General features: G+C 33.3%; 1 protein-coding gene across 2 annotated transcripts in view; it reads right to left on the bottom strand.

The window, feature by feature from the left end:
- The window catches only part of LOC145240063 (WD repeat-containing protein 93-like), a 127,892-nt gene extending 110,057 nt beyond the window's left edge, over positions 1-17,835 (bottom strand). For both annotated transcript variants that reach the window (XM_080103686.1, XM_080103687.1), the window contains exons 1-2: positions 17,603-17,835; positions 1,712-2,045 (exon numbers count right to left, since the gene is read on the bottom strand). In XM_080103686.1, coding sequence (XP_079959812.1) covers positions 1,712-2,014 — 303 coding nt within the window. In that variant the 5' untranslated portion in view covers positions 2,015-2,045; positions 17,603-17,835. The remainder of the gene's footprint in view (positions 1-1,711; positions 2,046-17,602) is intronic.
- Between the last annotated feature and the right edge of the window lie 215 nt (positions 17,836-18,050).

Raw genomic sequence — 18,050 nt, 5'->3', positions numbered from 1 at the left:
CCATACATGGGCGAATGGTGGCCTTGTAGAGGTACAGGATACTTTCAGGCATAAATAACTTTCTAGCATGGTAGAGAGAGCCCACCTTCTTCGCAGCAGCCTTGGCAATGTTCTCTATGTATCTGTTCCAACTTATGTTCCCTGTGAACGTTAAGCCGAGGAGTTTGAAATAAGTATTTTTTAAGAAGCAACTCCAGATTCCCACAAATGAAGTTTCACCTTTGGATGTTGTTTTAAAGTTATACCGAAGACAGGTATGAGAATTATACAATGGAGGTGTAATATAAATCTCAAAGACAGGCTTAGTTCTGATGATGTGTGCAGAAGAGTAGACTTTGATGGTATGGTCACATTGAAAGAATGGATGGGACGTCTTACATTAGTAGATGTAGAACAGTTGAAGTAGGAGGACAAACATATAAGAGAAGACCAAAGAAAAGATGGGAGGATTTTATAATGATAGACTTGAGAGAAAGAGAGATAAATAAAGACCTGACCAGAGATAGGAAGTCAATTTTGAAAAGGCGTCCAGCTCATAAGAGCATGTAAAGTGGGTATTTAACCAATGATGATGATGATGATTGGGTTATTACATGCAGATAAGTTGAAAAGGCAGAGTTTATTTACGTCGAGGGGGCACAAGTGCTTGCAGTTCATCAGAGCATTCACCGTTAAAGTACAAAATGTGGATTCCCTGAACAAAGCTTCTTTCGTAGAACTGCACGCCTGTGGAACTCTGTTCTGTCTGCCTGATTCCCACCTGACTACAACTTGGATGTCTTCAAGTCCAACGTTAACAAATTCCTAATGAACCGCCCCCTTAAGTAAACACTTCATTAAATCTCCACACTAACGTAATGTACTTGCAATAACCCTTATCCCTGAGTGGCTTCTGGGCCTTGATAAGTGGTGACCACTGTGTAACAAAAAAAAAAAAAAGAAAAAGCTTGTAGAACAGGCAGAGGGATGCAACATTTTGTCGATGGGACAGAGGCTGAAGTTTAGTTGACAGTTCAGGACCTATCAGATTGGCGACTCTCTTTTGCACCAGCCCAAATGTGACAACAATACTCCCTACATGGGTGAATGGTGGCCTTATAAAGGTATAGGATACTTGCAGGCATTAGTAATCATTTTAACAACGCTTCCCCGTAAAGTCACCAAAGTTAAGCAACATTGAGCCTTGCCAGTACTAAATGGGTGACTATTTGCGAAAAGCAATTACTGTAACTAAGAAAAGGCGGTTCTTATCTAAAATTTACTCTATATTAAAAAAACAAAACTGAAAAAAAAAAATTGTATAACAGTATGTGTGTCACGTTGGTACAGTTGTAACGTAACCAGGTTGGAATGCTACAGATTGGGTTTCCATTCCAGCTGATGGCACCCAAGTACTTTTTTTTACTTTTGAAATCACAACTCTATAATAATATATACGAAATCTGGACAAATTAAAATATCATATTTAAGCGTATTTTATGCCCGGGCAAAAAGTGAGTTTTATAAATTATATTTCATTAGCATTCATGTTTGTGTTCGTTATGAAAACTAACTTTCCTTTTTATTTCTAACATAAATATTTTCATCCTAAAAAGTACCTTTCGTCTGGATATATTCTTTCTAACATTCTGTTTTACAACATTAATAAAGATAATAATAATAATAATAACCGTTAAGCCCAAACCAACTACAGAAGATTCTGACATCTTACCTGAGTTAATACACCACGTGCTCCATATGCAGTGGGTGTAGCGCAGGTGGTCGGACCTGTGGACGATATCTTCTGAGACTTCCTCATGCGTTGTCGCTGCTCTATTGATGCCCACACGCGTTCTAAAACATACTCTACAGTTTGGTCTATCATCAGATATGGCTGAGGCAAGGCATCCCACCATGATGCTGGATCACTGAGAAAATATTCTTCCCTAAAGTTGTTTTCCTCTCGGCTTTCGTTAGTGTCATCTAAAGGTGATGGAATGTCCTCAATGGTCACTTTTGTGCATTTCAATGCCATCCTTACACACTCTACTGTTCAAACGATTAATCTGTCAATATAAATCACATGTACACGATGTGAAATTCACAAAATTGTCATAAAAAAATAGTCAGAAAGTTTCAAAAACATAGTTACCAAAAAAATCATGAAATAGGCCCCAGAAATTAAAAGTCACAAATATAATTTTACAAATTACACACAAAAATTAAAAGTTGCAAATATAATTTTACAAATTACACATAAAAATTAAATGTCACAAATATATATTTTTAAAATTACACACACAAATTAAATGTCACAAATATAGCTTGAAAAAATCACACACAAAAATTAAAAGTCACAATAGAATTTTAAAAAATCACACACAAAAATTAAATGTCACAAATATAATTTTAAAAAATCACACACAAAAATTAAGTCACAAATATAATTTTAAAAAATCACACACAAAAATTAAATATCACAAATATAATTTTTTAAAATCGCACACAAAATAAAAGTTACAAATTTAATTTTTAAAAATAACACACAAAAATGTAATGTCAGAAATATAATTTTTATAAAATCGCACAAAAAATATAAAAAAGTCATAATAGAAACCATAAAAAGTCAAGAAGTTGCAAAAAATGTTTTAAAAATAAAATTAACCAAAAAAAAGCAAATAACTAAAAAGTCACAAACTAAAAAATCAAAAAGTCACAAAGAAAATCAAAAGGTCACAAAACGTCCAAAGGTTACAAAAAAATTTAAAGCTCACAAAAAATCAAATCGTCACAAAATATGTTTTAAAAAATAAAATTAACCAAAAAAAAAATAAATAAGAAGTCACAAGCAAAAAAAAAAGTCACAAAGAAATTCAAAACGTCACAAAACGTCAGAAAGTTGAAAAAAAATCAAAACGTCACAAAAAATCAGAGGCCCACAGTATTAATGCTGTGGTCCCTCAGGGGTCCATCCTGGACCCAACTCTCTTCTTGATCAACATCAATGATCTCCCAAAACACATACTTAAATCATTCGTTGACATCTATGCTGATGACACGACTATTTATGGCAACACATCAAAGGCCGTAAATGGCAACGATCTCTCTGATTCTCTCTCCTCAGATCTTGAGCGTGTGGTTCAGTGGGGGAAGAGGTGGCTGGTTACCTTTAATGCATCTAAGACCAAACTCCTATCATTACATCATAAACGCTCTGATCCCCATCTGACATCGATTGAAATGAATGGTTCTCGTCTAGGGGAGGCCCCATGTTTTGATAAGCTTCTGGGTTTGACCTTTACTCTTGATCTGAAATGGAACACATACATCAAGTCTGTGGCCAAGGTCGCTGGGAAAATGATGGGATCCTTCTACCGCTCCAGAAGATATCTCATTAATGATGCAATTCTCTATCTGTATAAAAGCCAAGTACCTCCAAGGATGGAATACTGCTGCCACATCTGGGCTGGAGCTGCTAAAAACAGTCTATCCTGCCTTGACAGAGTACAAAATAGACTTTGTGGCTTGGTGGAGGGTGCCCTTTTCTCTTCTCTGCAACCTCTCTACCACAAAAGAGACGTTGCGAGTCTGTCTCTGTTTTATCATTATTTCCATGGCAAGTGCTCGTCTGAGCTCCATTCTCTGGTCCCGCCCCCGCCAATCTTTCACGAAAAACACCCGACTAGCTGAAACTACTGCCAATAATTTTCCCCACTCTTTATCCGTGCCTAAATCAAAACGTAGATTCCATGAACAAAGCTTCTTTCTTAGTACTGCACGCCTGTGGAACTCTCTGTCGCTTGCCTGTTTCCACCCCGAATTCAACTTGGATGTCTTCAAGTCCAACACAAACAAATTCCTGGTGAACCGCCCTCTTAAGTAATGACACCTATCAAATCCCCAATACTAACTATTACTACGATACTATCCCACTGATTAGTGTACACACAATAACCCTTATCCCCGAGTGACTCCTAGGCCTTAATAAGTGGTGACCCCCATGTAAAAAAAAAAAAAAGTATTTAAAAATTCACAAAAATGAAAAAGTAGCAATTTTTTTTTAAGTCACTCATAAATTTCACGAGTGAGGAAAAAAATGAAAAGGCCACAAAAGAATCAAAAAGTCACAAGTCACAAAAAAAATGAAAAAAAAAAAAAAAAAAGAAACCAACAAAATCAAACCGTGGTGCTTATATAGTTTTACTCCAATATTAAAAAGTTGAAATTAAACAAAAGGTACTCTTGCAGTGACCTGAATCTTTGGGATTTTCCATCAATTATGGTTAGGGCTCAACCGGCAGTCATCGGATTAAGTCGAGCAATGTAACAGACGCAAGCGAATTTACAAAACAATAAAATGGAAAAAAATAGAAATACATAAAAAATAATAAAAACCTAAATTTACTGAATTTTTATCTCTATCTCTACTAATATATAAAAGTCACTGTGTGTGGGGGGGGGTGAGAGAGAGAGAGAGACAGACAGACAGACAGACAGACAGACAGAGAAAAAGAGAGTCCCGGCTTCATAGGTTCCGAAATGAGCCTATTTTTTGAAAATTTTACATAAATCTAATTTATATGTCTGACAGTGTTCTTAGATATGTTTTTTTTTTACAGAAATTCATCCGGTAAATATTGAAAATCGAAAAAATTCAGTCTTAAATACTTTTTCTCTTGTATAGATAAAAAAAGAAGAATTTTTACAGGGTAATATTTTACGTTATACCGACAAAGGTAAATAATAAGTGTTGCCAATTTAGTGGTTTTCCTGCTAGATCTGGAGATTCCGTTTGCAATCTAGCGGATAAAATTTTGATCTAGCGGCTATCGGGTTTTTTTTTTTTAAGAAAATCTGGAGATATTTGACACAATTTAGATGTAAAAAAATAAAGAAAAGCGCTTGAAAATACTTTAAAACATAAACTAAACTCATTCAGAACAGTAGCATTTATTGACTTTCGTAACAACTATTGGTAAATGTGTAGTTTAACAGCGTAAATTATTTGACAAACAAAAAATTATAAATAATATTTATTTTATATAAAACATTATTAGACCCAAACGCTGAAATAAAACCAGAAAAATATTAATTTTTATTATTTTTTCATCATTTTTTTATTTGACTAAGTATACGACATTTCAAGGCCGTTTAAAATTTGGTCTTTCTAAGGTTTGATAGACTGGCCTGTTTAAGGCCAAATTTGGCCTTTTGTACGCTCTTTCATTACAATATATACACATATATATATATATGTATATATATATATATATATATATATATATATATATATATATATATATATGTATATGTATATATATATATATATATATATATATATATATTAGGCACCGCCAAAAATGGCCGCAAAATCAAGTTGTTGTTGTTTTTTAAAACGAAATTACATTTATCAAAATCCATTATTTCTGAGTAACTTTTTTTTTCCAGAAAGATAAAACCCTGAATTTTATCATATAGAAAACAGAATGATGTAAAACTTTTTCTACTATTTTGAATTAAATTTTAAATGTTAAATTTTCCCAAAAAGTTAACAATTGACATTTTTTGTCTTGCACAAAAAACGTACTTAAATATTTTAAAAAACAAAAGGTTTTTGAAATAATTAATTTATTTATTTATTGTCTAACTAAGATGTAGGATGATTTTCTAAGAGAATATGCAAAAATATTATAATATAAGTACCTGAATTTCAAATAATTCCACTTATTTTTATAGGTAACCAGATATTTCGCGTCGATCTAGAGTCTAGAGCGACACTGTTTACGTTTGCGTTTGATACGAAAACTATGGAAGACCAAACAGGCCAAAAAAACTTATTTTTCAGTGACGAAAATTTCAATGTATTATTAAGCTGAGGCTGGCCAGTACCAGATGGGTGACCATTTGTATGAGTTTGGTTTTTAATGTGTATGTGTGTGGGGGCCAGGCTCCCCAAAATGGCGGGGGGGGGGGACAATTTAAAGCAGAATAAAAAAAATTATTTCAGCGCGTTTGGTCCACCGTAGTCGAAAGGCGGCAAACGTTTTCAAACGGGATCGAAAAAAATGATGCTATTTTTAACACAAAGGGCACAATATTTATCGAATTTTTTTTTGCATCGATTATTCAAAGCATGCCCTGTTTAATAATGGTCATGCATTATTCGGCTCGCTAAAAAAAATTGTTAATTTATTTATCAAAAATTTTAAAATGGCTTTTTTCGTATAAATATTAAAAAAAAATTTTTTTTTGTTTTGCTTAACTTAATTTAATTATTTTACTTAACATATTCACCGAATTTCACACTTCAAAACTCAAAAGCGGGATAATTAAACACAATCGAAGTTCTGATATTCAAACGTCAAAATAAGGTATGCAAACAATTTTTTTTTTAATCTATAATTCTGTCCCTTACAACAACACAATATCTTGTGTTCAGTTTCAGATGATTATTTTAAGCATATTTGTTCCCACTTCAAAACAAGGGGGGTTTTGTAAGCAAAAAAATATATATATATAAATATCGTTTATGAAAGATAAGTACACTGTTATAAAGTTCATTCTTCTCCTAATAATCGCTGAAAATTTCGTATTGATCGGATACTTACCTGATTTTTGGTAGATTTTTAAAAAGACGGTCCGTCAAAAAGTACTGACCTGCCCCCCCCCCCCAGTTTTGGCGGTGCCTAATATATATATATATATGGCGGCCCCAAAAAAGGGTTCATTTAAGATCGTAAAAAAGGCTAAATTTGGCCTTAAAAAGGTCAATCTGTCAAATCTTAGAAAGGACAAATTCTGAAAGCCATACAGACAGCGACCTTGAATATCATACATTTAGTCTAATAAAAATGATGAAAAAATAATAAAAATGAATATTTTTCTGGTTTTATTTCGGTCTTAGGATCTAATAATATATTTTATATGAAAATAAATAATTTTTATAATTTTTTGTCTGTCAAATAATTTTACGCCGCTAAACTACACATTTGCAAAATTATTTATCGATTATTTGTTTACTTTTCACCATTTTTTTTTTTTGTTTGTTTTAAACTCGCTATAAAATCGGTTTTTCCAAGCACACTTTAGGGGGGGGGGGAGTTCAGCCACTATTGATTAAGATACGATTTAGCACTCCCCTCAATTTAAAAGTATTTATTCACTTAGTAAAAATGTAGAAAAGTTAACAGTCGAAAAAAAGGCAACAACAAAATAACTTATGGTATTTTTTAGATTAGGTCCACCTCCACAATTTTCTTTTAAATGGCATCTTTTATAGGTTTTCGCAGAAATAATTAGTTTTCAAGATATAAAAATTTGTATTATGCTTTGTATTCTTTGGGGTAAAAAAGATGGCCGCCAAAGATTACAATGCATAATACAACTTTTTTATATCTCGATAACTACTTATTTCTGAAAAATCTCAATGCGATTTTCGTATTCAGCATAGTCGAAAACGTAGAAAAGTCGTCATATAAAAGAAAGTTGTGGAGGTGGACCTTATCTGAAAATTTATCAATCTTATACCAAACGCAGTAGAATTTAATTATCTGCAGACACGTATACTTTTAATATGCTGAAACTAAGTTTTTTCTAATTTCAAAATATGTTGTCCAAAGTGGTTTTTACACACTAAATTAAAAAAGATAAACAAATGGTCACTTATTGCTTAACGGGTGGGGATACTAAATTTTTGAAAAGTTATAAACAAATAACTCATTCTACCACTAACCCTAAGTTCGAGTTGCACTCTCAAATTTAGAGTTAGTGTGGTAGTCATAGATTTTTTTCATAAAGTTTTTCAAGAATGACGGTTAAGGGACAAACAACCAGTTATTTGTTGTAAAGACAACTAAAAGAAATGAAATAAAATGTATAAAAGATTCTTGAATTTTACTGCGTTTGGTATAAGGTATTTGTTAATTTCTGTTATTGTTTACAATTTATCGACTGTTAACCATTCTACACTTTAACAAAGAGCTAACATTCATGATTTTAATTATTTTTACTAACTTTGCAACGTTTATTATTACATTTAATTGTCAGCGTGAACCAACTTTTTTAAGACGTAGCATATGTTAAACCTTCACCAAAGTTTATTTCATTTATTTTTAAGCAAACATTAAAAACAGAAACAAAGTTTTTCACATGTGGAAAAAAATTACTTGCCTTCCTATGATGGCAAAGTTAGACATAAGGTCAGTTTTTAATATAGTGAAAACCCTGTTACTTGTTGGAATCTTTTATCCCTCTGCCTGTTCTACAAGTATTATAATGGTGAATGCTCTGAAGAACTGCAAGCACTTGTGCCCCCACGACGTGAACACCCTCGACAGACCCGACAAGCTGCAAAATCCCACCCCCACACTGTAGAGATCCCTAGATGTAAAAGATCTTTCTACTCCAGTAGTTTCTTCCCCAGAACTGCTAGACTTTGGAATTCCATTCCAGGTCACTGCTTCCCCAACTGTACTGACATGCATAAGTTCAAGTGCAACGTGAACCAACATCTCGCTGCCCTAATCCCTACATAGTACCCCAGTAGATGTTTCCCCTGATAGTAGCCCCCTACATTAAAGTGGCAATGTGCCTTGTTTGGGGTGAAAATGTAATAAAAAAAAAAAAAAAAAAAAAATCCCCCCCTGTTTACATTTATTATTGTTTATCTGGTTCTCATATATGATTTTTTTGTGTTTTGTATCCATTATGATTTTTAGTTTCGTATATTTTTGGTTTGTACGAAACTCCCTTTAATTTGGAGAAAAGGGAAATGCTAGCTCTGTAATGACGTCACGAGCTCAGCGCGTATTTTGGTCTTTTTTGAAATTCTGCTGACGAGGAGAGTGAACGTGTTGTTCATTGCCCAGCGCCGAAAATGGAATTTTTGACGAGCCCTCCTTCAAAGAAGTAAACCCGGCAAGAAATTAATACCCGGCTGTGATGAGACAGACTTCTAGAAACTATTTACGTGACTACGGTTCTGCACGTATTTCTTTTACAAGGAGTGGAATTTAAAGAAAATACCTTTTTACATGACAAGGTATTATGGAATTTTCTATCTGGATAAGCGACGAGGTCTTGCTCCTGTAATACATGTGTGTCTACGGTTTTCATGCAACATGGAGGGAAGGAAAATTCTACAAGAACTTTAAACAAAAAAAAAGAAAAAGGCGCGTGCCTGACAGGCTTTCAATTGTGAGTACGCTCCTAAAATTAATTTCATATGCGAGTGTGATTAGGAGATACTACTATTTTGTATATTCTTGTTGTATTCGTTAATGGATACACACAACTTCTTTATAAGAACCAGCAGTGTTGTTATTTTTTCATTACATGTTACTTTTTTCATATGCTACCTTGGCGTTTAAGTTTAATGCCCGCAAAGGGAAAAATTTGCAACTTATTGTAAATAAAGTTCCTTCTTCGTTTCAAATCAAGACCTTTAGATTTCATTTTTACCCCCTCCCCCTCTTTTGTTTCATGTTTTTTTTTCAGCTTAGTTACTTTAGCGTCGAATTTATCTGGAAGCAAGATAAATTCTGACATACTTGCAAAAAGAGGCATTCGAGATTGGGGCAACTTTTTTTTAATCCTCAATCTTAAAAGATTTTTCCTTCATTGACCAAGGACAGAAAAGAAAAAGTATAGTTACTATGCTGTAACTTTTATTAACTTTTGTTAATTTTATTTAGAAAAGTAAAAAATAACACACATAAACCGAAAATAAAAAGGTATTGTAAAATTGGCAAATATTAAAATCGTAATTTTTTTCATTTTTAAAATATTCGGTGCAGACAAAAATATACTCGATTGTGAATGGTGGCGGCCAGAAAAAGTGCTGCCCAATTTAATGTAAAGTAACATCTTTATTTCCGAGGCCTTTTACCGCGTTAGGATTCAAGACTATTAAACATTTTTTGCTGTGGGAGATAAATTCTGCATATTTTACTTTTTAAGGTGATTTCATATGGTTTTAGGGCATTGCTAGTCAGACTTAGGATTAGATTGGCATTAAAGATTAGTTATCTCTCCCAAAAAGTTAGAATGTCCTAGAAATGAGGATCATTTTAATAAACATATTTATAAAAAAATGATTCCCCACTTTAAATTCTAAAATATTTTTTCAGAATATTCACACGTAATCGCCCAAGAAAGAAAGATCTAATTTTTTGAAGGGGAATAGCTAAGCGTCTTTATCTACGTTTAAATATAGATATAATTTATTTTTTAAATTGGCAAACTACTTAATGTTTTCCCTTTATAAATGTTCTCAAAGATTTTCATCTTGTGCTATTTTTCCCATTTATACATTTGTTTCATTTTTAGCTACCCCACTCCCCTTCAGAATGGCTCTAAAATCTATCAAATAATTCACGTATAAATGTAGTGCTTGCATTTTGGAGATTTCGTTTTTAATTTTTATTTTGCAAATATTAATTTTTCTGATATTTGAGGAGAATTTATTTGGCAACATTAAATATTTAGGTACGCCATTATTGTGATGTTTAATTTGTAATATATTTCACTTTAATTTCATTGTATTAAACACTGTTTGATTTTATGATTTGTTTCTCGCAAAACAAAATATACACTCTTCAAAAACATATAAAACTCACTGATAAAATTTGGAAACTTTCTGGGGAGCCAACCGCTTCAATATAATTCTAAAAATATATAGTGAGAAAACATGGAATATTTTGTATATTCATAATATTTTCATGTAGGTTAGGTAATTAAAATATACTGTTATTCTTTTAGGGGATTTTTTTTGTTTCGAATTAGTGGTGTTTTTTTTTTCAGACGACAAAAGTTAAAAATCCAGTGATTTTCTGGAGATTTTTTTGTTTCGAATTAGTGGTTTTTGAAAATTTTAGGCCGTAAAAGTAAAAAAATCTAGAGATTCTCTGGAGATTTATTCTCTGATCTAGTGAGTTTTTTCTTTTAAATCTCAGTCGGCAACAGTAGAAAGAAAAAAATATCAACAAATTATTTTCGAAAATCAAAAAAATCCCATCTTAAAAATAGTCTGGCTCTCTTAAAAATAAAAAAAGAAGAATTTCTACAGGGAAATGTTTTTCGTTACACCGGCAAAGTGAAATAATAAAATCTCAACAAATCATTTCTTCTTTAAAAAAAACAAAAAACAAATTTATTGTTATCCGGAGATATAGTTCAGTAGTAGATCATTCGATTACAGATCGAATGATCCGTTGTTGAAGTCAGGTGTACCTCATCATTTTATTTTAATTTTTTCTTATTAATGAATTCAATTTATTGTTGTGGAGACACACACTAATTAACATACGTGGGTGAACAAGATATAGATAAAGGTATCAAGTCAGCAAGACCGGGGAGCTGTGTTCGAACGCCGGATAGGCAAGACACATATGCCGGTTGCTCCATGAAAGACTTTAACACGCCCTCTGCCGGACAATCTTCCAACTGCAGTCCAACTGCACCTTTGTAAATATGTATTATTTTTTCGTCTTAATATATTTGTTTTACCTTTACTTTCTGCGTTCGTGTTGTTATTGATACAGACACAATATTTATAATAAAAGAAGAGGTACCATTTAAAATCGCCGCAAATCATTTCTTTGTTTGCATTTTTTAAAAACTAAACATCAGAATTGACTTTTCCAGGGCATTCATTGTCAAGCCCAAATTTCAGCTGGCATGATATTGTAAGCAAACACAGATGGAATTTAATGAATGACATTATTATTTTTTTTAAATTTTTTTTTTTTTTGCGAATTAGTCCATTGGGCAAATTATCCCTCATAATATATAATATTTAATAAAGGATTAATTCTATAATAATATATATGCAATCTGCATAAATTAAAATATCATGTTTGAGCATATTGCATGACTGGGCAACGTTGGGCAACCAGATAGTATATATATATATATGATGATGATTGCAGCGTCCTGTCAGACGAGTGCCACTCCCTCAGACATTTAAAATCCATGAGCCCAAATGCCTGAGGGGGTATCTATACAAAGATGATGTTACAAAGTCTTAGCTTTGTACGACAGCTAAGTCTCTCTCTCGGTTCAAAATGTTGAGATCCAGCAACAAGCAAGAGCAAGATAGCCAGCAACAAATCAAACTGCAGACCAGCTTAATGTGGGTACTGGTCTTCCGCTTTATGGTTTTTTAAATCAGAGATTTGCTTCTCCTAGAAAGGTTGCCTTCACCACGGCTTACGGGAGCCCTCTCCACCCCAATACACATATACACACACACAAATATACACGGTGCTAGTTGGACGTTGACCCAGAAAAAGAGTTCATTCGCCCTTTGGAAGGTCTTGTTTTTAATCCTTCAGGGAGACTAGCCGCCCTCCTCACCAAACAAGTCTGGTGGGGGAACTAGTTTAGTCGCCGGTGACTATATATATATATATATATATACACACACACACACACACACACACACACACACCACACACAGACTTATGTACGACATGAGAAGAAACTGGAATCTTAAGAAAGTAAAATGTCTTCCATTTTCCTGCTTTCCGGCTGACTACAATATGGTTGTGTTCAAGTCTAAAGTAAATAAGTTCTTGATGAGCCGTTCCATATAAGTTATCAAATTTACCAAATTTTCATTACTAATGATTACTATATTGTCCAATTTCTACTGTACACTCTTTAACCCTTATCCTTGAGTGGCCTCTGGGCCTTGATAATGTGGTTATGCCTATGTATAAAAAAAAAAAAGAAAAGCATATTGCATGACTGGGCAACGCTGGGCAACCAGATAGTATATATATATATATATATATATATATATATATATATATATATATATATACACACACACACACACACACCACACCACACATACACACACACACACATACTTATGTACAGCATGAAAAGAAAGTATCAATCATACAAGTCATTATAGGAGCAACCGGGATAATGAAAAAGAATTCCTCCAAAAGCTATCTGGCGAATATACCCGGTGAACCAAGTGCAAAAGAAATACAAACAATAGCACTTAAAGGGACGGTTAGAATCTTGAAAATATCTTTCGGTTGGAGTAACTAAACTAATGGGAGAATGTTTGGCATCCGGTAGAATTCCCCATCCCCAGCAAAAACAAACTGATAAGAAAATTAGAGTCTTAGAATCTCTTTAACTTTGAAAAATATATAAAAAATAATTAAATTTTTTAGTCCTTCATTGGAAAATTATTTTGTCAGTAAATCATTTAATCTCCAGCAATCGCTGAATCAAGTTGCTTTCTCGAATTCACAATAGCCCCACATTTTCAGGGATAATCAGCTGTTTACCATGAAACATTGTTTCAGCAGATTTAAAAGCATCACAGGTCACATCACATAATATCACAAGTGCATTTGAGAAGTTTTATTACTACACAAGCTGAAAGGCTCAACATAAAATCAACAGTAGGTTGATATGACAGAGGAGCGTTCAAAATGTTTCTGTTTGTAGCACAATTGAAGCATGATACTTGACTTTTGTCTTTTAAACTTTAATTCAAGCCATCATATGTGAAAAATAATTACATAAAACTAACAGTAGGTTCTCTACAGTGCAATGTAGACTACAATGTATTGTGGACAACAAAATGCCTTCAATAAGTTTCCAGACATTTTGTACAGGGTGGGACAATAAAATTGTCACAGTAGAAAAGACAACAATTCTATTTCCATTTGATGAAAACCGTTTTTTTTTTGTTTTTTTTTTTGTTTTGTTTTTTTTTTTGTTGCAGACCATCTACTAGGTTGCCAGTTGTTTGTATACAAACTCCGAGAGGGATAGGAGCCTTCTATCATGTCTGAAAGCGATACAATGTTAAATGAGTGAGACCGGAGATGCGCCACTGTACAACTCATGCTCTTTATCAATCCAAGTTATGACAACAGGACCATTGCCAGCACTCTCAAAATGCATCGCTGGATTGCCATAAATAACAGGGACTTGTCCAGAGTGATGAAAACAAAGTTTTCAGCCACCATTATGGTCTTTGGTGTGGTTTCATGTGAGGGTCACATCATGCCACCTCACATCTTCGAAGTCGGCTTGAAAGTCAACAGTATAATGTACCTGGGTGATCCCCTGGTACAATCAGGTGGCTGCTGGCAGACCCTGGGTGTGGCAGCAGGACTCAACACCATCCCACAAATCAAAAGAGACCCATACTGGGCTTCAGAAGGCGTGCTACAACTTTGTACCCTTCTCTCATTGGCCCTCCCTCCTCCCCCGACCTGAACCCGCTGGACTACTTTGTTTGGTCATATGTCGAGAACATCACCAACATGACCTCCCACAACACCAAAGCCAGCCTAATTGCCACGATCTGCTGAGTATTCGCCAGACTCTCGCCAGTACTTGTGGAAAAGGCATGCTCTCAGTTCCGGTGATTGAGGCTGAATGTGGCTACATTGAATAGAAGTCAGCTCTACTACATAATCAAATGACCTGAATTTATTTTTTCAATAAAAATTTTAAAATAAAGTTGTAGTGTTGTTTTCTTTAGGGCGACAACTTTATTGTTGCACCGTGTACGTGCATTTAAAATTGTCGTCGACTCTTCAAAATTCACTGTTATTGCTGTACATCTCATGAGATGACTGACCAATTTTTTATGATTTCACGTTCAAATGAAGGAATACACGCTACTAAAGCCTGATTGTCATCACAGCTGGTGAATTTCAAAAATGCAATCTGGACATAAGGACACTTCAGAAGAACGATATGCAATAAAATTCTGTTTGAAACTTGGATAAAATCCCGCAGAAACGTGTGGAATACTTAGGTTACCTTTAGAGCATCTTGCATGAATCAAGTATAAGTTTTAAAGTGGTATAAGACAAAGAAATTCAAGGAAGACAGGGGGTCTGTGAGGGATGATGAGAGGTGTGGGAGGAGTAAGGAAGTCAGAACACCAGAATTGATTGGCCAAATAAAGAGTTTCATGGATAAGAACTGTCATGTGTCAATAGAAACAATAAGTGAACAGTTTGATGTCAGTGTGGGGAACTGTACACACAATTATTCATGAGGAACTGAAGATGCACAAGATTTGCGCTGATTTAGTCCTAAGGGTGCAGTCCACAACTCCATCCTTAAATTGTTAGGTGAAAGTACAGTTTTTTTTTTTTCAAAGAAAATTGGCAGTAAACTTTTTTGTTATAAACAGGATTTGCTTTTTTTTTATAAGAAAAGGTGAATAATTTTTATGAAAACCATAAATTGTTAGGTGAAAGTACAGGGTTTTTTTTTTCAAAGAAAATTGGCAGTAAACTTTTTTGTTATAAACAGAAGTTGTTTTTTTTTATAAGAAAAGGTGAATAATTTTTATGAAAACCATAAATTGTTAGGTGAAAGTACAGTTTTTTTTTTCAAAGAAAATTGGCAGTAAACTTTTTTGTTATAAACAGAATTTGCTTTTTTTTATAAGAAAAGGTGAATAATTTTTATGAAAACCATAAATTGTTAGGTGAAAGTACAGAAAATTTTTTTCCAAGAAAATTTACAAATTATTTTTTGTCAAGAAATATTAAAAAAATAAACAGAAAAAACACCGCCCCCATTACCCAAATAAATAATAAAAAATTACATTTTTTATACAAAAAAAAAATAAACAAAAAATGTTGATTTAGCGTTTCAACATTTGAATAATGCTCAGCTTAATCCGGTGATTGCCAGTCGAGCCCAAGCCATAAGTGACAGAAAATCCTGAGGATCCTGGTCAAATTCTGCAAGAGTACCACACAAAAAATTTATTACGTACTTACCTGTTAGATAAAAAAACTATACACCAAAATTTATACAAATTCATACAGTGTTTTTATTTTTATAAAATAAATTAAAATTTGATTTGTAAACGATTTCTAGCCGATATTATTATGATGATCCCCTTGGGTGTTGACCTTAATGCAAGCAGAAAATGACAGATGAGACATGTTACTGTTAAAATTTGTTTTTTCTTATTAACCAAAATACTTGATGAATTTGGATAATTTTTCATGTATTATTTTTGTTAAACCTAATATGTAAGTCCACAATAATTTTTTGCGCCATTTTATTTGTTTTCTTTTTATAAGCAATTTTTAATATTGGCGTAAAACTGGCGATACTCATGCATCTTTTCCCCCAGATTTCTACGACATTGGCACGGACTTGACCGACAGAGCAAACTAAAAGTTGCCTGGAAACATAATTAATCAGATTTATCAAAAAAAAAAAAAAAAATTAACAAAAGTAGCCCAAAAAAAACTACCTTAATCTAATATATAAAAGGTTATATGTCTGTCTGTCTGTCTTCATGTTTTCAAACTGTATCTCTTTCGATACTATAAGTCACAGAGCGGTGCTAGGGGCCTCAAATGATTGGATTTTTTTACGGACCATTCTTTTATGGGTCTTTAGCCGGTTAAAATAGTTTTTAAGGGGTCAAAGATGGATCAAAATTGAAAAGAAATGATTCTACATTTTATATATTCATCTTAGTTTAGTTTTTTACTTTTTAATTTTTTATCAGTTCAAATGTGTGTCACATTGGTACAGTGGTAAGGTTACCAGCTTTGAATGCTAGAGTTTTGGTTTCGATTTTGGCTGATTGCACTCAATTTTAGAAATTTGACAATTACATCATGCCTCCCATTGTATTTGTTTTGGACCAATCAGATTAGTCGATTGTATTTGCTCTGGTGCGGTTCACCTTGGCGGGCTTTTTGCATGCATGCCTTTCTTTTTCAGTTCCACAGACACAGCCGATGAAAAAGGAATGGAACTCAAACTGTCTGAATGAGGAACATTGTGCATCTCTAAGTCTCTTTGAGATTTTTATTTTAAGCCTAAATAATTAGGCTCAATTATTATTAAATAAGGGTCCCCGATTCTTTGAGGTCTGAATTGCTGTCTTGTTATTAAGGACCTTTCTTTTAATGAACATTAATTATGAACTTCTGTAATATCGTCTCAAGGCGAGAATTGTATCTTTCCATCAGAAGGCATCATAAGAATCCTCTTCAAACGGCTGTAAACTCATATCTTTGAAGACAGATTAACCTTTCGAAGTTGTTAACAACTCTTCTTCAGAGGCAAAACGAGCATTCCTTTTTGCAACCGAGAAACTAATATAATTTGTATTGAATTTTAAGGCCTTTGTTGCATTCTGTCTTATTTTGTCACTTTTATGGAGCAACAAACAAGTGAGATAAAATATCTTACATCAAATAGTTTTTTTTACTTTTGAAATCGCAACTCTACAATAATATATATTAAATCTGGACAAATAACAATATAATATTTAAGCGTAGTTTACAACCGGGCAAAGTCGGACGTCCCTCCCCACTAGTTTTAAAATTCACAAAATATCATAAAATAAAAAAGAAAAGGTACTTCCGCAGTTAACGGACCATGCTGAAATAATAACGTTATAATTAAGAAACACATTCTTAACATGCGAGGGGGGGGGTGCTTTGTTAAGTATTCTATACTTTCACCAAACACCTTAATAAAATGAATAAATAATAAATAAAAAAGTACTGTAAAAATTGAAATTAACTTGAGAATCCTATTTTTAGAATAGCACGGTCTGTAAACTGCAGAAGTGCAAAAATAAAAAAAAACATACGTTATTTTTCGCCAGAATTAAGTAAAATGGGGTTTTTTTTTTAACACAGATTCTTGCGATTGTCAACTCGTCGATCCAATTTTGTTGATGCAATATTTAAAAATAGCACGGCCTGTAAACTGCAGAAGTGCAAAAATAAAAAAACTGTCACTCATAGAACAAATAACAAATCGAATCCTTTTGTTGAACACGATTTTCGCAATGTTCACGATAAAAGCGTCCATAACAACAGTAACTAAGATATGCTGGAGTTACTTCCCTTTAATTTTAGAAATTCAATTGGAAATTTTCTGCTCGACGTTTCGACAAGAATAAATTTTTTTCTTTTCTCTCCTATGTAGACCCCCCCTCCTCTCCACATACGCACTTAGAGATTGGCTTGCTTGTTTTCGGCTCAAAACAAACCGAAAAACAGTGGTGGGCTATTATTTAGAAAGAGTTGGGAGCA

Source organism: Euprymna scolopes, chromosome 19 (genome assembly GCF_053919585.1).
Source record: "Euprymna scolopes isolate OS-2025 chromosome 19, ASM5391958v1, whole genome shotgun sequence".
Taxonomy (NCBI): Eukaryota; Metazoa; Mollusca; class Cephalopoda; order Sepiida; family Sepiolidae; genus Euprymna; species Euprymna scolopes.
Note: the sequence above shows the minus strand (reverse complement) of the source record. Positions and strands in the feature narration are given on the sequence as shown.